Genomic DNA, 21779 nt, shown 5'->3' with positions numbered 1-21779 from the left:
TTGTTCTAAAATAAAAAAAAATGAAAAAAGATAATCCGGTGTTTCATTGTCGGATATTACCCTCTAGTGGCCGAAAATAATACTTACATACGGGTCTTTACTGGCTGTTTCGTTATATGGCCATAACGATGAAAATCTCGATGAACAATCCGTAAAAATATTTATTTTTGTGATTGGATTAAATTAAAGAATAAAGAATATTAAAAATGTGTCTATTTATATACATATATTTTTCGAAAGTTATCGCAGCTGGCTCCATAGCTCAGTGGTTAGAGCACTGGTCTTGTAAACCAGGGGTCGCGAGTTCGATCCTCGCTGGGGCCTTGCCGAAGAGTGATTGAATATTTTTTACAAATATGACAATAGTGCTTTCGTATGTAATATACTTCAACAAAAAGTACACTACACCAAAGACAGTAAGAGTTGGGAGGGTTAATTTTTACATTTATTCCACTACAGATTACAGAATACATACTGTAAAATGTAATTTGTTACGTATTCCATTAGATTACTCAAAGTCAGTAACGTATTCTAAATACTTTGGATTACTTCTTCGGCACTGGTAGATTTTTTCACTTAACTTTTTTCACTTTTACTTCTCTGTCTGCTCCTATGAATGTAACAACATCATAAGAAAGTGTTTCACCGATGTTCAAATGCACTTTGGATTGCATCATTTATATGAATACAATTATTCCATCTGAAAGGGCTAAATATTAAATTAAACAAATGAGAATAAAATTTAAAGTAATCTCTTAAGTAATCAAAATACTTTTTGAATGTAACTGTATTCTAATTTTCAATTATTTAAATTGTAACTGTAGTGGAATACAGTTACAGTGCATTCATAAAGTATTCACAGCGCTTCACTTTTTCTTCATTTTGTTATGTTACAGCCTTATTCCAAAATGGATTAAATTAATTATTTTCCTCAAAATTCTACAAACAATACCATATAATGACAACGTGAAAGAAGTTTGTTTGAAATCTTTGCAAATGTATAGAGAAAAATATATATATATATATATACCATCAGGTTCTTGGTCACCTTCCTGACTAAGGTCCTTCTCCCCCGATCACTCAGTTTGGCCAGGCGGCCAGCTCTAGTAAGAGTCCTGGTGGTTCCAAACTTCTTCCATTTACAGATGATGGAGGCCACTCTGCTCATTGGGACCTTCAATGCTCCAGAAATGTTTCTACCCTTCCCCAGATCTGTGCTTCCATTCAATCAGAGGTCTAAAGACAATTCCTTGGACTTCATGGCTTGGTTTGTGCTCTGACATTCACTGATAACTGTGGGACCTTAAATAGACAGGTGTGTGCCTTTCCAAATCATGTCCAATCAACTGAATTTACCACAGATGGACTCCAATGAAGTTGTAGAAACATCTCAAGGATGATCAGTAGAAACAGGATGCGCCTGAGCACAATTCTGAGTGCCATATGTGATTTTTTTTTTATTTAATTTTTTTTATAAATTTGCAAAGATTTCAAACAAACTTCTTTCACGTTGTCATTATGGGGTATTGTTTGTATAATTTTGAGGAAAATAATGAATTTAGTCCATTAGGCTGTAACATAACAAAATGTGGAAAAAAGTGAAGCGCTGTGAATACTTTCCGGATGCACTGTACAAATATTTTGTATTTTAAATCCATAATCCCATTACATGCATTCCGTTACTCCCCAACCCTGGGGACAGTAGGATTGTTTTTAAGTGTTTTACATGTTGTTTTTAATGCAAGGCTCTTTCTAACTAGGGTGGTTGGTCTGTCTGTCAATCTATCTTACACAAGAACAAAATTTGCATTATATTAATACGAAGTATAATGTACAAACTTTTGACAACAGATTCCACATTTTAGAATAATTATCATCAAGATTTTTTAATAATACTATGAGAATTACAGTACATAGTAACCAAAAATGTCATAAGTGCATTACTGTAAGCATAAGCCTTAAGATATTTATTTCATATATACATATATATATAGGTGGCCAATGCTTATGATAAAGAGATAAGACTTCAGACAAAAAGATAAAAAACACAATAATCGAAAGAGTATTGGAGTATCATAAACTAAACTGTTAAAACCTCTGTGTTCAGGTTTATATTTGAGGAATGAACATGAATTTGCTGGCAGACAGATCAGTACATATGAGTTGTAACACAATATTCAGATCCTGGGCCTAGAAGATGTCCTATGTAGAGCATTTGATGTTGCAGATCACGCCACTCTTGGGCCGCAGAGTTCCTGTGTCTATAATGTCGAATGACTGTCCAGGAACCAGACTGAAATCAAATCTCTGAAGCAGTTTGGCAAGCACAACTTTTGCCTCCATCTAAATGAAGAAACACAACGGACCAGTCATGAGACAGATATGTAAGTCTATAAATTCTGTAAAGGAGGTGCAAATGTAAATGTTTCATCACCTGAGAGAAGGCCTGTCCTAAACAGGATCGTGGTCCAAGTGAAAATGGATAGTAGCAGTAATAAGGCCTTTAAAAAAATGTTGTCTGTATTTAAACTTTAAAAAATACAACTTTTCTAAATAAAACTGTCTGAAACACTTATATATAAAATGTCTCTAAATATAAATGTATTTATATATACTGTATATACATGTATAAATATATTTATAAAGTACTGTAAGGACTTACTTTGGGGCATTCACATCAAATCTCTCTGGATCAAATTTCAAAGGATCTTTGAAAAAGGTTTCCAATCTTGAGGAGGTATAACTACTGAACTGTATGGGAAAAGTAGTCAGTGGTAAAAACAAACAAACAAAAAATATGCATTTCACAATTTTATAGTTTAAGATAATTTTTTATAAGTTTTAAGAAATTGGTTATTTATAGTACTAACAACTGAGTGCTCTGACAACTGCATTAACATTAAATCAGTGTCGGTCACCAGTCGGTCTCTTCTCTCCATCATAGTAGTTCCAGCCAGCTATTAATAGTACATAATAATTGAATTCAATATATAATATTTAAGTCCTGCCTTACAGGTCAACGAGCCACCATTCAATTACAGATATCATGTGTCAATCAACTCGAGAACTCACATGAACGTTAGCTGGAATCCATTAAAATAGTGGCAAATTTGCTAGAACTCTAACATTTTTGGAAGGAAAAATGTTGCTATGGTTATTACCATGTCAGTCACTATGGATTTGGGAGAGACATTTGTATTCTGTACACACAGAATGATAATTAATGGGATTTAGACCGACAAATAAACGTGTATGTCACACCCAAAATTTGTCGTGTGTACTTAGTATTAGGAAAACTAAAATCTGTGCCTGAAATGTTTACAGCACTGCGTAACTTATGAGTAGAATACTTACACTAGCAATACATTTTCCTGGGATTTTCAGCCCATTAATAACCATGTCCTCAGGCAGCCAGCGAGATGTTCCTGGAGCAGTGGGGTACAGACGCAATGTCTCCTTCAACACCTGCAACAAAATAAAGACAATGACCATTCAACACTCCTTATGACTGACCAGGATGTCTATGTCAAAGGACCAACCTGAGACAAGTAAGTGAGTTTTCCAAGGTCTTCATATAAAATGTCCCTTTTTGTCCCAAGGACCTCGTCCACTTCTGCTTTAGCACTGGGGATTGAAATAACTTGAACTGTAAAAGCATTGTAATAATAAGTTGATGTAATCAGTCCACATTTCCATTAAGGGTTTTACCGTTTATATATGTCTGGGTGTCTCCCTAATTCCATGATTGCAAATGAGATCTGATTGGCTGTTGTCTCTTGCCCTGCATAATATTTTAGCATTGCTTATAACTGCTTAAGTTTATGGAGAAAAAATAAAAAAAGAAGCAGTAACTCACCTGCAATAAAGAAAGTTACGAAATTGTCCAGCATCAGTTCATGATCTTCTGCATTGTTTGCTTTTTCCTCCTCTACAGCAAAAAAGACATGTGGTAGGGGCTGTTCACTGAAAGACTTTTTAAAACGTGCCATTGTGCCATTCTGTTGCATCAATCTAGCTGTTTACCACAGACTCTACCCTTCACAAAGCCCCACCTTAAATGACTTTCTGATAAATCCTATCTTAGCAACTGTTGCCATCCTCCATTTCTCTGAAAGGTGCTTGCTTTTTTTTTAACCAACAAGAGTCTACGGAAGTAATGTGTTTGGGTAGTTTTAAGTTTGAGATGATTTATAACATCAGCAAGGACACCTACATTTGCTCCAAGGTATATTAAAGATAACAGCTTAACAGTAATTAATTTATGAATTGATTCAGGTGTTAGTAAAGGCTCAAGTAAATAGTGTTCACGGCATCATAGTGAGTGTGTCATGAGGCTTTTTGAGCCGTTTTGTTCCCTTACACAAATGTTATTGCCGTTAAATTATGTTTTTCTCTTTTCAAGTGACTGATAATCGTTTGCCTCAATTCACAGTCTCCACAGTTTGAAATGAAATTAATGAATAATTAAACAATTTCTTTAAATGTCAGATAAATATGCTCTAAAATGTCCACATAAGAATATAAAAAATTCAGTTAATGGGAATATGTAGCCAAAAAACTTCTACAACAATCTCCCATTCATTTCTATGAGACGTTCTGCAAAGCTTATAAAGAGCGAGGATGGTAACCAAGAGGGGTGGAGCTTTGCGCAGGGTCAATTATGAGGCCACTGGTATGGCCTTGATTTGCAGAGGTGTTCAGCTTTGAGTTAATGGTGTTACTATAACAAGCAACAGTGTGCAGCAGTGCCAGTCCACTTTTTTAGCAGTCTTGGTTCCAGTCCGGAAGTTTTTTCCCATTCATTTTTCCACAGAGATTTAATACAATTCTTCATAAAGGAGTTCTATGCCATGAACCAAACCAACCAGCTCCGAAGTGAATCAACTTTACAAACTGAGATTTTAAGTAAAAAACTATTTGAAAATCAGACAAAAAGTACAAGACTGTGTAACTTAACATATTTCATGAGGCAATGAACTACAACTACATCATTCAAATAAATATTATGGAAAGCAAAATTATTGATTTAAAGTTATTGATAAGTATAGAAACAATATATAATACGTTTATTGCATAATATTTAGAAATACTCTAATAGACTTTTTATGAGTTCGATGGTGTGGGAAGAAAGTTTTGATTACGACATTCACAGTGCATCATGTGAATGGGCGGTTGCTGCAGAGCTCTTTTGGTGTGCTTTGTTGGCCGCAATTCTCTAATTGGTGCATTGTTTCACTGCAGGATCATAGGTAGTGCAGATTTTCCAACAGATATTGCACTATTAAACATTTTGTATAAAACATTAAATGTTGAAATAATGCAGACTGATGGCATCAACAGAAGCGTATACCATCTGTAAATCTCAGAGCTCATGTTAGGTCTGTCTTTACAGGTTTTTGCCTATTTTGCCTAAATTCGCCTATAGAAAAATATTACGAGATTTTTAGTTCCGGAACCAGACTCTTGAACACTATAGCTTCCCTGTACAAGAAAACTTAGATGAGGGAAAACACAGTGAACTATTTATTGTTTCAGCCACTCAGGATCCATATACTGTACCTGCCGTTTTGAGGATTTGGGTCAGAATATCTTTAGGGACATCTTCGCCATTTTCCACGGCTGTTTTCCTGTTTTGTATCCATATCTCTCCCGTTTTACGCAGGAGTTCAGCTGCATCTTTAATTTGTTTGATCATCTTCCAGTTCTTGGGGAAAAGCTGAGGTCCCACAAATAAAAACACTTAACAATATACCACATTACACAATAGCTAATTCCAAACTTATTGGCCAAATGTAGTCTGAGACTGTTGAATAATTGCAATATCATAATCACAATTGTGCTGTTGTACTGCATAAAAGCACGGATGTGATTACCTGAAGCTTTGTGTCTACAGCTGAATCATAGCCGCACTGATGTACAGTACAACAGTATGATTGTGAGTGTTACATTAATTGACCCTACCACTTGAGGATGATAAAATAAATAAAATATCTTACTGTAAAAAATGGGTCTCTGAGATAATATACCATGCCCTTTAAACATAGATCTATTGCTCTCTGGAAGGGGGAATCAGTTTCCTTTAACAGGTTCAAGTCAACACCGAAAGCCACCTGTGGATAAACATTTTAGTAAATAAAACCAGTAAGTAATGATTAACAGGTGATTTGACACATCTACATCAAGGCTGCTTTAATTCTGGTGGCAGCTAAATCCTCCATCGCCCAAGTGCATGGTAGGTAAGAAGGGTGAAACCTTGGAAATGACATCGAGTGTGACACAGTTGACCAGGCCGTGCATGATGACAGGTGTTTTCTCATCAGCTTTCTCCTCGAGTTTGTCCATCAGGCGTTCTGACATCTGCATTAAAAGTGTCCATCAAGCCTCGCAAGTATCTGGTGGATGAAATCATGTCGGTTGTACTCTCTGTACCAGTAGAACATTTCAGTATCTCACAGATGTACTGTTTTTGACTTACGAGCTGCTAAAGGCTGGATCCATGATACGTCGTTGCCTGTACCACACATCATGGTCTGCAGCAGTCACTAGTCCGTTTCCCAGGAACCTGAAACGATGTCATGTGAGTCATTTACCTTTCGAGAAAAATCCATAACACACACTCAACTATATACATATTAGGTCTGTCGATTTATCACACTCATTTATTATTTATATGCCAAAATAACACATTTTAAAACAATTAACAGAAAGAATCATGCCCCCTGGCCTATAGATAAATTCTGTGATTTTTTTCTCTTAGCAGCCGTTCACATAGGACACATTCTTGTGATAAAAACAGCTAGACACAGCGCAACAGAATGGAACAGCAAATAGGGGTCTTGAGACTTGTTGTTCAAATTGAAATACTTTTAATTTGACATACCTTAAATATTTGCATTTAAATTTTGATTAATCTTATTCAATTGGTTAAAATTTAGCTGTGAAAACCTTCTAGAAAAAGTCATAAAAATACTCTTTAGATTGGGAATGTAAACAAATTCTTAATAGACACATATACAGTAATTTCAGTAGTAGGAAGAAGAAAAAAAAATCTTATTAACTCCTACCCCATTCTTATAATAAAAAAATTTACAAATTAGATGACCTCACCGACATTACAAAAGATAACAACAACAAAAAATAACAAAATAGCCCAGACCAGATAATCTACTTTCAATTTTAACAATTTTCCTTTTTTTTGTTTTATTTATTTTTTTATTATTAATTCTGCTTACACAACACTAAACAAACAAACAAAAACAACAATGATGGGATGATGACAACGAGACCATTGTTGTTGTAATTTTATCAATTTTCACAATCATCTTTAAATAAATTAAGTATCTTCTGTTTATACTTGTATTTAAATTGTAGAATGTTTGAACAACATTTTAGATCATTTTCTAGAAAATTCCATCTTTTCACACCAGAAACTGAAACACACATTTGTTTGAGGGTATTTCTAGCAAAAGGGTGTTTAAAGTCTTTATTTCTTCTGCTTGTCCCACTATTTACAATAAAAAAGAGTTGCAGTCCATGCGGTAACAAGCAGTATTTTCTTTATGAACAACTAATAAAGTTTGTAAAGCAACCAAATCCTTCAATTTAAGTAGTCCTGACTCCAGAAACAGTCCTGTAGTATGTTCTCTTGAAGCAACTCCATTAATTATTCTTATGGCTCTTTTTTGCAAAATAAATAAGGGCATTAAATTAGTGAAATAAGAATTACCCCATATCTCCAAACAATACATCAAATATGGCAAAATAAAGGAATCCTATATTGTTCCTTTATTTTGCCATATCTCATTGCCTTATAATTTAACATAAACTTTACTTGACTCAAAACGGCAATGTTTTTACAAATTTTATTTCTTACATAAGATATATGTGACTTCCATTTAAACTTTTCATCAGTGAGTACTCCTAAAAACCTAAATTCTGATACTCTCTCAATAATTAATCCATTTAAAATCAAACGAAAATTTGCAGGGCATTTTTGATTTGTAAACAACATAAATATAGTTTTACTTAAATTTAACGACAGTTTATTTTTATTAAACCATTTCTGAAGTAGAACCAATTCGTGTTCAATAGTGAATCAATCCATACCCAAACCTTTAACGTGTGTTACGCACTTCTTGTCTTCTTTTTAAATAATCTTATTGTTTTTCATATCAGCTATATTGGAAACACTACAAATATGCAGTTACTCATAAAAAGCAGGGGTGGGTAAAAATATAGTTTTTCAGATTAATCACGATCTTCATTTGTATAGTCTCGATATTGATTTTTAAATCCCAAGATCGCTCTTTTTTTTTTTTTTTTTTACTCAATCACATGCATTTGCAACAAAATTTCGCGCCATGTGACTAAAGTGAAATTGGACAAAAGGATTACTGTTTATTTATCTATTAAGAATTTGTTTCCATCCCACTCTAAAGAGTATTTTTATGAATTTTTCTAAAAGATTTTCACAGTTAATCAATTAAAATGACAATTTTAACAAATTAAATAAGATTCATCAAAATCTAAAAGCAAAAATAACTACAAAACTTGTAATTTTGATCACGCATTGCACAGATGAGGTAAAGCATTCCAGTCATCTCTAGCTAACATTTAAAGGCGCTGTTTACAGAAATTCAGTTTTTTTTTGTTAAAGAGACAGTACCGGTTTGCACGTGTTCAACAAATCAATGTAAATACTTGTAAATAGTACAAATTATGCTATTTAATAATAAATATGTAACAAAAATAATATGAAATATTATGTCTTTTTTATTGATTGAATATATTTATTTGTTCATTTTATAAAAGACAAATTGTGACTAAAATAATGAAAAAATATAGTTTTTGGAAAATATATTTTCCAAATGTTCCTAGATTAAAGGTCTCCTGTATAATTAACAGAATTAGCTGCTGAGATATTATTTTTTTATTTTATATGTAAGCAAAAGGGACATTATACCTGAAATAAACCCATATGAATTGATATTGAATCGAATCAAATCGAGAGCTTGTGAATCGGAATCTAAATGAATTGGGAAATCCGTATTAGTTCCCAGCCCTATTGCAAAGGCTTGATGTTTATTAAAACCCCCATTAAATAATTTGATGAACGTAACTTTCATTCCTGTGCAGATGTATTTCCTATTGTAACAGGAATTTGGGTAGGGACATATAGAATGACTTTTTTTTCTTTAAATAGCCTTAAGTTTTTTAAGTCATAGCCATGATTTGCTACTTGGTCTTTTCTAGGCTGAGGCTGGTGGTAGTAGAGGGAAGGACATTCTCAATGTAAAGAGCATTACATTTTGTATATACCTATGCATGAGATGATGTCATCAATATTTTGGTCCATATTCCAAGAAGAGAAACACTGTGCATTTTAATTGTGTATATGTGAAATAATTAATGCTTCTCAACAACTTCTCTGGTGATGTAATGTGGAATAATGAAGGCTTCTTTTGTTGGGTAGCTGCAGCTGCTCCCTGTACTAAAGGAATGTGTTCCTTGTCTCTACTCTCACGTAACACACGTAGCTCAAACATATATGTCACCTGCATATAAGGTAAATAACTATTTCATTGGTGGGGGTCCAGTGGAATGTGGTTTTTCTGGACCATATAACAGAATGCTGAACAATAAACTCTGAAGAAGGATTTGATACCATTGGGTATCTGTGTCATTTCTTTCTTCCCTCAGCTGAGCCGTATCGAGACGGGGATTACAGATCAACAAAATAAATTAAATACATTGGATGACAAAATTATCCAACAGTATATCTGCCAAAAGTTTATTTTGTCAACTTTTAGAGGCACACTTACATCAAGATGGTTTCAAAGCTAACAGATAGGTACAGAAATACAAAAAACAAAATTTTGAATCCATGAAATTTTCTAAATAGATACTTCAAGGGGATAATAGTGGAAATCTGCTAATGAGTCGTCATGTATCCATTGCTATCAAAGAAGTATTGACAGCAGATTATTAATGGAGTAGCATCTTCATGAATAACCCAGCACAAATCGATGCTTACCTTTTCCCAAACATGCTAAAGAGACTTTTGTAGACAAAGGGATCTTTGGGATACTTGGGTGACATCAGGATTGTCTACAAAAACAGGTCAGAGATTGTGATTACTTTGTGTGGTTTCTTAAAGGACTAGTTCACCTAAAAAAGAAAATGCAGTCATAGTTTACTCACCCCTGTGTTGTTATAACCCCATATGACTCTTTTTCTTAACACAAAGGGAGAAATTGTGAAAAACATTTGTGCTCAGAGAAGTCATACAATTGCAGTTTATGGAGGCCATCTCTTCAAGCTTCAAAAGCACACTAAAGTATAATTCAGAAATCGAATAAATTATTCCACGAGACTCACGATTGTTATAAAAGCATTCGTTAAGGTTTGGCAAGAAACATACTGAAATCTAATGTATTATTTAGTGAAACTTTTGACGAACCATTGCTCTCTCCTCTGACCATTCATGATACTGCACAAGAGCAGTATTTGTCACGAGACAGGGCGTTCAGGCAAATACTCGTTTTGTTTATCTAAAAACTGGCCCACCACAGCGATAGAAACAACAGAACACAACATAGCTGCACACAAACCAGAGAACCAAACTTACTAAATATGTCTGATGAGTTTGTAGTTAGAGAATAGATGCATTGCTATGCCCAGGCTCATTTGTAACAGAAGACTCTGTTTGAGATAGAGATTGAGGAGGTGGGAATATCTTTTCTCCATACTGATCTGAACGGATGAGCATTTGTGACAGACCCCCCGACAGAAGAGAGCGACACCTCAGCGAAAACATTTAGGCATGACATTCTTGGCCAAAATCAAGTAGTTTTTAACTGTCTAGTCAGATGCTGGCTTCAATATACTGTTATGAGAAAGTTTTTGGACCAGTGCCAGTTCACAGTGGGCAGGGCTGCACAGTGGGCAGGGCTGCACACATTTTTTTCCACAATTTCTCCCTTTTTTGCAAAAAAAAAGTCCTATGGGGTTATAACAACACAGGGGTGAGTAAACAATGACAGAATTTTAATTTCAATATCCCTTTAAGAACATAAATGAGATTAAATGTTTACCTTTGTAGCCTCAGGGCAATAAACGATGATCACGGCAAAATGCAAGGTGTTTATCCTGAAGACAGGGCCATACTTCTCTGCCCTTTAAAACAAGGAACAAAGACTCATTATAATGAACACTAAATGTCTCCTTGAGGATTATTAAGGTATCTCTACCAGGGGCGGAGTCAGGAGTTTTTCACAGGAACGGGGGAGGGGGGTACGTTGTTTGTATCCTTGGAGGTAAAGGTCTTCACGGGTCCAAAAATGTGTGCCCGAACCCAAAGAGACCCTGAAATGTGCTATCCGGAAAGACCCAGTTCCGTCTATTATTTGAAAGTTTGGACCCGGACCTGTGCAGAACCGAGAAATGCAGTAAATGTACTACCCGGAACCAACTCGGACCAGTCTATTATTGGAAATCTGGACCCGGATCCGGCCGGGACACACAGACCCGATTGAAACTGATCAGTACAGATCCCACATCTAATTGCTATTAACAAGTTAATTTACAAGTTGTGAAAATAAACATTTGTGTCTTACCTAATGTTCTCTCCTGTACCTGACCGTAACGATTACAATCCATCCTTTTGTTCCTCTCTTGCTGATTGAAAGAGCATGTATAATCCACTCATTACTTCAGCTTCAAAAGTCCAATTGCGGTCACGGTGGCAGATGACAAACGTGACTTTGCAGCTTTTTTGTATTATGGTATATAACCTTGAAAAACAGGTGTATTTCTTCAAAAACAAAATATGTATTTCTTCAAAAACAAAATGTGTTTCTGTTAATCAATAGTATTCTGATGTGAGTCCTTGGTGTGTTTCCTTTGTGCTGGCACATATCTTTTCAAAGATACTTTTAATCAGTTATTATATGAATGGTGTCTTGTTCTAATAAGCTGAATGTATTATATCTTTGCAGCTAGTGTTTTCTTTCAAATAATAATGTGTATGAGCAAACAAGGCTGCCTCATTGTGGGAATGCGCTGAAAATGTAGGACAAAGATAAAAAGTATTTGATGGGGACATGGCTGTTTACGCAGATGTATCTAGGAGTTGATGTACTCTGTCCATGAACTGTAACATGAGGTCAAGATATGAGAAGCTACCAAAGATATATGTTTCTTTTCAATAGAGAGGCAAGGATATGTTTCTTTTTAATAGATGAGCAAGGGAAAGAAACAAGGCAGTGACCTCGTTAGTCAGAAATAGTGGGTAACAAGATAACAAAAAGGTATATAACTGAGAACTTAGGATAATGAGTCAGAACGGACAGCTGACCAGTCTCATGTTTGTTGGTGTTCAATAAACTACAACTTTGGCATCTGGAACTCAAGACTCTTCTTACAACTTAGAGAGATTCGTAGCGATTTTCCACGACAGTATCTCGCATAATACGATAACTTCCATAAAATCCAATGCTTGCCCTTTTGAACTATAACAACGATTGCTCGTAACTGCAGATTCGAGTCTCTATTTGCGGTCATCTGTGCTCTGGGAGACGTGTCTGACTCTAAAAAAATTGCGCTGACGCCAATAATACACTTCGGTTTATGTCATCTGTCAAACACTGATGTGGCGGAATAAGTCCTGCCTTCTAAATAAAAGAGCCAATCGTCAATTGGTAAAGTCATCGCATCACTGCAGATGTTAAACAGACCCGGGCACAAGAATGGGACCCGACCCGGACATGGCTGACCCCGTACGGGTCCTGGGTCCTTGGGTGAATCAGTGAAGACCTTTACTTGGAGGGGTTGAAGGAGGGGGGGTTGTGAACCCATGAAGACAAAAAAAAATTACCAAAACGGCAATTGCGAGTGGGTGGCCAATGGGGTGGCCACGGCTACCCCCTAGCTCTGGCCCTGATCTGTGTATCTATCTTTTTTCAAGTAAGAAAATGCCTGCTATTGACTGAAATAACAAAGTGTGATTATTAAAACTGATTATATAAGATTACAACATTATTGTTGTTTCTGTAGAGTGAACTTTAGAGTTAATAAAGAACTTAAATAACCTGTTATAAAGTAATTGACCTATCTGGGGAGAGAGAGAGAGAGAGAGAGAGAGAGAGAGAGAGAGAGAGAGAGAGAGAGAATGCAGTATGACCAAACATTAAGTGATAGGCTAACTGTTATCACACTATTACGTAATATGCACATATGCAGTTTTAATCAGAATCAGAATCAGCTTTATTGCCAAGAATGCTTACACATACAAGGAATTTGTCTAGGTGACAGGAGCTTCCAGTCAACAACAATACAAACAATACCAAAAACAGCATCAAGACATAGGTAATTAAAAACAAAAAAGAACACAAAAGAAATAATTATACATATACGTACATACACTCACCTTCATACATACCCACATACACACACGTAATGCAAATCTAATACAATCTGTATATAATAGGTGCAAGTTCATCTCTAAAACATAATAGTATGATGATAATAATTAATACACATTTAAATAGTTTGACCAATAAATTGTGCTTAACTCTTACCATTGCAGAAGTAAGTCGTGAATGATGCGGTCCGATTTTGTTGCTTTAATAAAAGTTGGTGTATGTCCCAGCAGAAAACTATCAAGAATTCAGTTGTCATGTTAATTCATATGAACTTTGATCATAAAACAAATAGGCTTATCTTTTATATAATCGTATCATTCACATTACAATAGATTCATTAACTTCTTACTTGTCTCTTGGAGGTCCAGGTATATGATCATATTTCTGATGAATATGTTTAACATACAGACAGTATGCAATAAATGCGATAAAAACAACCAAAAGCAGGCACAGCATCAGATATGCAGCCCATCCTGTGATCTCCTGAAGAACTGTCATGATCGTGCTGTGTCAAGAGTGCTCAGGTATTGTTCACTTCTATAAGGACACCTGTCAAATATTGAAGTCTGGCTCGCTAAACTTTTGCCCTTGCTATTCCACTGCAGTTGTTTGCCAACCAAAAATGGGTGGGATTACAGATTGGTCCTCAAAGTTTCACCGCCTCTACTGCCGTGGCATCATCATAAACGCGACACAAACATTACTGACCATGACCATGACCACTAGCTGTTAACTACTAGCTTATTATGCTGCATAAAGCAGTTGTTGCATGGTGATATTACACAAGTGCAACAGGTAAACTGGCCTGGTTGTTTTAGAAGCAAGCTTTCCAGTAGCTGGTCAATTAAATATAGTGAAGCTTTCAAGCAGAATATAGAGTCAACGTAACAAAATGTACCATCCTTTATCGTGGACTCCAATAACGCCATGGCCGAGTCCAGGGTGTTGCGTCGAAGTCTGTTCCACCGTTGGATTCTGTTTTCTCCTAGCCCCGCCCCCGTCCAAACGGCGAAGGAAGCTCGCGTTCTCAAAAAGCTCGCCCCCGAGATGCTGTGCTCATACCACTGAGGTACTACTAAGGCTCAAAACTAGAGTTTTTAACGAGTTTTATTTGCAGAATGTTGTATTCTAGAAGTGAAAGTCAAATTTCATGACTGTCTAGTTATATTTTAAAAATGGTGTAACAGAACCTATGTTTGTTGCATTTTTTATGTCTTTAGTAACAACCACCGACTTTTATTTCTATCAATAAATAATATTATATATTATATAATATTTATGAGATTTTTCATTTGGAATATTGGAATACATGTGTGCTCACTCACATAACTGTGATTTTATAGGCAAAATTTGCGACCGTATTCACAGGGTTCAATACCTGGACATATTAATGTTATTCCTTTTTTTTTTTTTTTTAGAAATGCAATTGCGTGATTTGGCCACAAAAGAGCTCCATTGTCCACTTTAGTTCAGCCATTTAGAGTAAACCAAATCTGATGGTTTTCTGTCCCAACAGTACACAGTCACCGCAATTTACTGAGGAAAGTTCAAAAGAAATTGTATATAAAAAATAACATGTTTTCAGGTTTATCTTTACTTAAAACCACCCCCATTATAGCAGGTTGAACGCATCTTGACAGCTGGGAATGTTACTGTCAGTTCCCCTGTGTTCAATAAGAACGAAAGTTCATACACTTTCAAAGCTCAAAGCGCAAAAATGGTTTTACAGCCGTTATTTTCTTGTTTCAAAGAAAGATGGCTGGCTTCGGCCAATCGTGGATCTGAGACATTTAAATTTCGCCCTTATAAAGCGCCTATTCAAAATGATTACTCAGAAATGGAATCTTATTGCATGCAATATTTTTTTACATCTTATGCTATAGAACTGGCTCCTTTTGCTAGAAGTTTATACAGAATCATTGAAGAATGGAAAGCTTACGCCAACCATGAAGCAAGGCCGGATCAGTCTGATTCTTAAATAGGACAAAGGTCCAAGAGTTAGAGTTACCATCCAATTTCCCTGATCCAGCTAGACGTTAAAATATTGTCAAAAATGTTGGCTAACCGATTAAGTCAAGTTATGTCTCTTATACGTAGCCTATAGATCATGTGGGGTTTATTCTGATAACATTATGGCAAATGATCAGACTCCGATCGCTGCAATCTCACTTGATGCAGAAAAGCGTTTGATATGGTTGAATGGGATAATCTTTTTAAGATTTTGGAAATGTACGGGTTTGGGAATAGGGTACGTTTATTGGATGGATTAAGTTACTTTGTAGGCACCTGGCAGAGTCGCCCTCTTTCCAGTAGCGTATCCAGGAAATTTTTACTGGGATGGCCAAGATGGGGCCCAGACCTAGTGTGAGGTGGCAATACCAGGAGAAACTTTATGAATGGCACATAATCAAAATGTGTAAATATTGCATTGCTTTGCTTCAACATCTATATTTGTATAATAAATTAATTCTAAAACTCAAGTTAGCATTCACTGAATTGTTTGTATTAAATATTAGACTGTTGTTTTGACATTTGACAGTTTTCTATTCCGGTTCTATTTCAACCTATTACAGTTTCTGGGAATCTCTGGTTATTTTAACATAACATCCATTTTTTAAATCAGTAATTGTTTAGGAAAAATCAGTTACACATTTTAAGTATAACATCAGGTATACTGTATAATCATAAAAAAGATTCATGTCAAAAGTACAGGTGCTAACTGAGGAAATTAAAAAAATCAATCCAGTCAAAAGAACAAAATTCCAGTATAATTTGCACCAAATTGCCTTATAGTTAATTAATCTTATATCTTAAACAAATAATTAATCTTATAATTAATAACAGATAACCTTGTGAGGTAATCTTATAAAGAATGGACTTACAAGTCATGATCTTCAAACTTTTAATCTCAAGAACAAGAGGATAATACAGTATATACACAATAAAAACACTGTTCTGTAAACTTTAAACTCAAGAACAAGAGGATAATACAATATATACAATAAAACACTGTTCTGTAAACTTTAAACTCAAGAACAAGAGGATAATACAATATATGTATGGCATCACGTATGGAAAAGTCAGTGAGTACTGCCTTCTTGTGCTCACCCCATGCAAACATAGCATTGACATGACCCTCTGACTCATCATGTGCTTTGAACCCAGCATCTCTGTACATTGCCTTTTTCCAATGATTAAAGCCTTGCTGTGATGTGAACACAGATGCTGGGGTATTTGGCAGCGAGAAATGTCTACATGCATAACAGTAGGCAGAGTCTTGGCTTTGAGAATATTCAATCCATGGATACCGTTTATACCAGTCATTCTGGAAGCACCTCTTCCTGTTACCTTGCAGTGTCCGGGGAAATACTTTCAGATGAGGCTGTGTTGGACCGGCTGCTCTGGACTGTGAAACATCTGCAAATAATAAATCAAAATCAGTCCATCACTGTGAGGCTAACTGGTGCAATGTATCAATGCATTATTACATAATTTTATAAAGCATGTCATATGAGCAAGAATGTAACATTCAAAAGGATTAGTTACAAAGTCAAGTAACAGTCAGTATTACAACTTGTTCCATGATAATTACATAGAAGGCACTCATAATTTTGTTTAGACTGAAAGATTAAATGTCAAAACATACCATGAGATCTGGGTGAGGAAGCATGTGCTTTTATAGCCTGAAGAGCCTCTTCATCAATGGTGCCAACAACACCTCTTGTAATATCGTTATAATCACTTTCCCCACTAGATGAAGAACCTGAAGTGATACAAATAATTATCATCACATTCATAGTTTGCTCATGGACACATTCATGTGACTTTTCTTACTGTATCTTTGTATGTTCTATACTGAGATATTAATAATATTATGTATGCTGTGTGGGATTGCTCTATATTAGCAAATTAATATCATACACGGAGCAAAAGTGGATAACCCTTTTTAAATTAAATCAAATATTAGCACAAAAAACAAGTAAATATTCATGGAACTCAGAAAAGGAAGCAACTGAATTTGACATACTATTGTGAGGTGAGGCAGGTGGTGCTCCAGACACTCCTGGATCAAAATCATCTCCCACAACTTTCTGTTGAGAATGTGGCCAGTCAACTGAAGTTGAAGCTGCAGTGTCTGAATACAAATAGACATTAGGTTGGAGGCTTTTCTCTATGTCTTTTGCTTTGTCCACACTCTCTCTCTCTCTCTCTCTCTCTCTGCATTGCGGTGGAGCTAGGATGAAATCTGTGTGTGTGTGTGATGATTTATAAATCAATTTTTAACTAATCTTCTGCTGCAGCGATATTTGATCATATGATTGTGCGTGAGTGACAACTTGAATGTTAGAGTATATGGCAAATATATGTTCATCCAGAAGTCACAGGGAATATCTAAACATGACTTACAGTGCTGTGCAGGGGGAGCTGACTGATCACTGCTGTATCCAGGCAGTGAGTGGGCTTTTCCACTGCTGCTGGAAGGAGCTGTGGCTGGTTCTGACTCTTTTCTTTTTTTTAAGAAAAAGATTTTAATATCTTTGCTTCTCTTCATAGCTGTTATCCTGGGGGAAATGCAATTCAATCAATCATTCAATCATTTATTCATTCATTTATTGCTATAACTGCACTATCCAGCAGATAAATGGTTAAATTGGGTACAAAATCCGTGTGTGAAATGTGTCTGTCTGGAAACCCCAAAATTGGAGATTGAGCTCTGTATACAGTAAAAAACCAAACTCAATTTACAGTGTCTACACAGGTTTATTTCCCACATGTTCTGATAGCTTCAATTCCTTTGGATATTACCAAATAAAATAGTTAGTCAATTCATTTGCGGCATTTAAAGGGTAACTAAACCCTAAACCAACTTTTTTTAGTTAATGATCTGTTAGAATGGGGCTTTAATAGTACTGGTCATTGATTCAAGTAATTTTTTTGACATTTGTGTATAAAGTGTTTTAATTCTACAATATATGGTGTAAAAACGTCTGAGTGCTGCCCTCTTCAGGTTGAACGGTGGCTACTGCAGTTGCATTTTCCTATTGACTGTTTGCGGTAGTTCGTGACGTAAGCGGTGAGAGCTGACGTAAGCAGGTTCCAGCTCACCACGCCCTTGGTACGAGCTAGACACTGACCCCATTCTCCCTTGGGACGGCTGCTTTCGTCATTTTTCAAATGTTGCTAGTGGGTGGAGTCAGACTCTGAGCAGGGGTTTAGTTACCCTTTAAGTGCAATTTGCCCTGCCTCTGCATATTTAAAATGTCAAATAAGGTATAAAACTTTGAAGATTTGATTGATACACAATAATACACATAAAGAGCTCATAAATAAATAACTAATGTAAAGACTTAAAGTATAGTCACAGCACCCCCATTTCACACACAGGTTAGCCATATATAACTTTAGCTATTGAACATATACAAAAATGCTTTACACACCTCCGTCATTAAATCAGAAAACATGGCATTTCATATTTCATGACAATATCAAGATAACGTGCTGAATGTGGTGTAGGGTCTAGCTTACTCTTTAACCTAGCTACTGTTAACATGCTACAAAAATGTTTTCACATTCAGATGGAAATTCGTGATGAATTAAATGTTAAATTAGATGAACGTACCTCTCAATTAACAAAATCGACGTCGTCAAAATTCAAATCCTTGGAAGTTTGAGGTAGATGCTAGCTTATATCAGCTTCTGATTTATGATTATGGCGCTTCTGACCGACCGTTATACTCCAGACCTGGCGCTCGCTGCACGTGACCTGCGGCACCTGCCTGGCCACCCGCGGTCTGCCCCTCCCCACTGATCAGAGATCAGCTCACACAGCTTCAGTCCCACCACTACTATAATGGTCAGAAATATAAAACTGACCCTGGGTCAGTGTGGCTGATGTCATCTTTGATTGACAGGTGTTTCTCTTGGTTCTTCTTTCTTGTGTTGATGGACATGTTGAACTACCAATCAGTTCTGGGGTGGCCACAGGGTGGCCAATGAGATTTCAGGGGTGGCCCTGGCCACCACAGGCCACCCCCTAAAATTGCCACTGCCTCTTTCCCCATTATTGTTCTGTCTTGCCCAGTGGCCCAAATGGGGCATTAAGTAGTTGTGGCAGGGTGGAGGGCGGGGCCGGGTCGTGATCCTGCGCGCCCGGTCCCGTATTAGGCTAATTATCTGTCCCTGAGGTTTAAAGGCCGACAGCAGAGGGCTGTGCGAGAGAGAGAGATCGTTAGCGGACATGTCCGCCATGTGTGTTTGTTTATGTGTACTGTTAAGTTTTTCATTAAAATATTATTTATGTTGAAAAGCCGGTTCTCGCCTCCTCCTTGCCCCATCCTTGAGCTGTTTTACAGTAGTATTTGGATATTTTATTCCCAGCTAATTTGTGTGATTTAGTTAGAGTTAATTTTGACCCTTTAATAAAAAGGTTTTCGAGTGATGTGGGTATTGGGCTTCAATACATTTATCATGATTGGGAAGGTTAATGTTATTAAAGCGAATTGTATTCCAAAATGTATCTACCTGCTACAGTTACTCCCTATAGATGCCTCAGTGAGGCATCAGTATATTACTCTCTGCTAATTCAGATTCTGGGGGACAGAGCTCTAACTTCTATCAAGAGACTATGGGAGAAAGATTTAAACTTGGTATTGGAGGTGGGAGTGTGGGCTAGGATTCTAAATAACATCAAGTCTGCATTTAGAGATGCAACGGTGCGCCTTATGCAATTCACGATTTGACATAGGGTCTATTGGACACCCCTCTTTATTGTATAGGCTTGGTCTTAAAGACACACCCACCTGCTGGAAATGCCAGTCAGAGGATGGAGACAAAATCCATGTCTTTTGGTTGTGTGTTAAGATCCAAGAATTTTGGTTGAAGGCTCAGAGTTTTGTGAGTGACATTTTGGGCACTCAGGTTTCATTTTGCCCCAGACTCTGTATTTTGGGCAATGGGGCGGTCATTGATATAGAGAATAGACACATAAAGAGTTGGGTCCTAACCAGTGTCATGATAACCAGACAGATAGTTTTAAGGGGATGGAGGTCAGCTGGAGCTCCCTCATTTCAGGAGTGGTCGGAGATGGGGAGGGTGGCGGCCTTTGAAGAAGGTTCGTTAGAAGACTGGAGAAATTGGGCTTGTTTTTGGGGAAATGGGATGGATATCTGACATTTCTGGAGGGCTTTTCGGCAGTGGAGAGAGAGGTGTAGTTGTCAATATGTGTGATTATTATATATGAATACAGTTGATTCTGTGCAGGGCTGGACTGGTAATCTGGCATACCGGGCATTTTCCCGGTGGGTCAACACACTTTGAGGCCAATCAGGGGAGGACTGGCCATCGGGAGAACCAAGGGGTCTGGTGGGTTGGCTGCAAAATGGGGTGAATGCTAAAATGAGCTACCGCGTTATCCAGAAAATGACAGCAAACCTTTTTAACAAATACAATTGCAAAATACTGTATACTTTACATGTATGGTTAATCCAGATACAAGGAAATTATTTGAGTGAAAAAGTACATTTCTCAGTTGTTTGCAAGTCTTCACAAAATGTTTGTTATAATGTTGATATGATACATTAATACAGATTTGATGCTGCCGAGTTTTGACTCAGAAGCAGATTTCTTTACCGATAAATCCACCACACAGGGGAAAAAATAAGCTTTTTTTGTGTGCTTATTTTGGTGAGACAAGTGGCATGTTTTGGCTTGTTTTTCCAAAACAGGTTGCTTATTTCTCTTGTGAGATCTGGCAACACTGCAATGGGAATTTCACCCACCCCATGTCTATAGGTGTAATTTATGGGTGAGACGGGTGGGACATGTTCTTTGTTTTAAAAAGTGGTGGAGACAGTTTGTGATGTCACAAAGTGGTGAAACTCATGAATATGAATTAGGTTATGTGCAGATATTGTCAAATAATCTTTTTCTGTTTTGATAAATTGTTATTACTAATGACTGTGATGAGGAGGAGGGTGGGGCCGGGCTGGGCCATGAGTGTGCACGGCCAACCCCAATCAGGAAAATCAGCCGAGGAGAGAGATAAGGCAGAGCAGAATGTGGCAGTTCGAGAGAGAGAGAGAGCCATACGCAGCTGCGTGTGTGTGTTTTGTGTCATTTTGACACAAATAGTTTTCATTAAACTTTGATGCTTCGCCCGGTTCCTGCCTCCTCCTTGCCCATTTTAAACCCTGTTACAATGACCAATTCAATTGCTCAAATAATGTCACACAATTAATTTGAGAACTTGATCCATGCATTTAACACGGTCAGTATTGGGATTTTGTTGGTCAGTGGATAAATACATAGATCAGCAATACATTAGACTGTATGACTGAGTGGTCTCATGGTTAAGTTTAT

At 36.6% G+C, this 21779-nt stretch overlaps 1 protein-coding gene and 1 non-coding gene across 4 annotated transcripts in view; one reads left to right on the top strand and one right to left on the bottom strand.

The window, feature by feature from the left end:
* The first annotated feature begins 251 nt into the window (after positions 1 to 251).
* trnat-ugu (transfer RNA threonine (anticodon UGU)) lies at positions 252 to 324 on the top strand. Its single transcript has one exon. It is a non-coding gene; the product is annotated as a tRNA-Thr (tRNA).
* A 1653-nt stretch (positions 325 to 1977) lies between these two features.
* LOC127624015 (cholesterol 24-hydroxylase-like) overlaps positions 1978 to 21779 on the bottom strand; it is a 126563-nt gene continuing 106761 nt past the window's right edge. For 2 of the 3 annotated variants that reach the window (XM_052098616.1, XM_052098617.1), the window contains exon 14: positions 2459 to 2501. Coding sequence is in view for 1 of the 3 variants with exons in the window: in XM_052098610.1 (XP_051954570.1) it covers positions 2203 to 2343 (141 nt within the window). In the remaining 2 variants the exon portion in view is untranslated. Of the gene's footprint in view, positions 2344 to 2458; positions 2502 to 21779 lie in introns of those variants that run through there. The other variant, XM_052098610.1, reaches the window with a different exon arrangement.

The sequence above is a fragment of the Xyrauchen texanus genome, chromosome 30 (assembly GCF_025860055.1).
Source record: "Xyrauchen texanus isolate HMW12.3.18 chromosome 30, RBS_HiC_50CHRs, whole genome shotgun sequence".
Lineage (NCBI taxonomy): Eukaryota > Metazoa > Chordata > Actinopteri > Cypriniformes > Catostomidae > Xyrauchen > Xyrauchen texanus.
The sequence above is the reverse complement of the archived record's forward strand: the minus strand, read 5'-3'. Positions and strand labels throughout refer to the sequence as shown.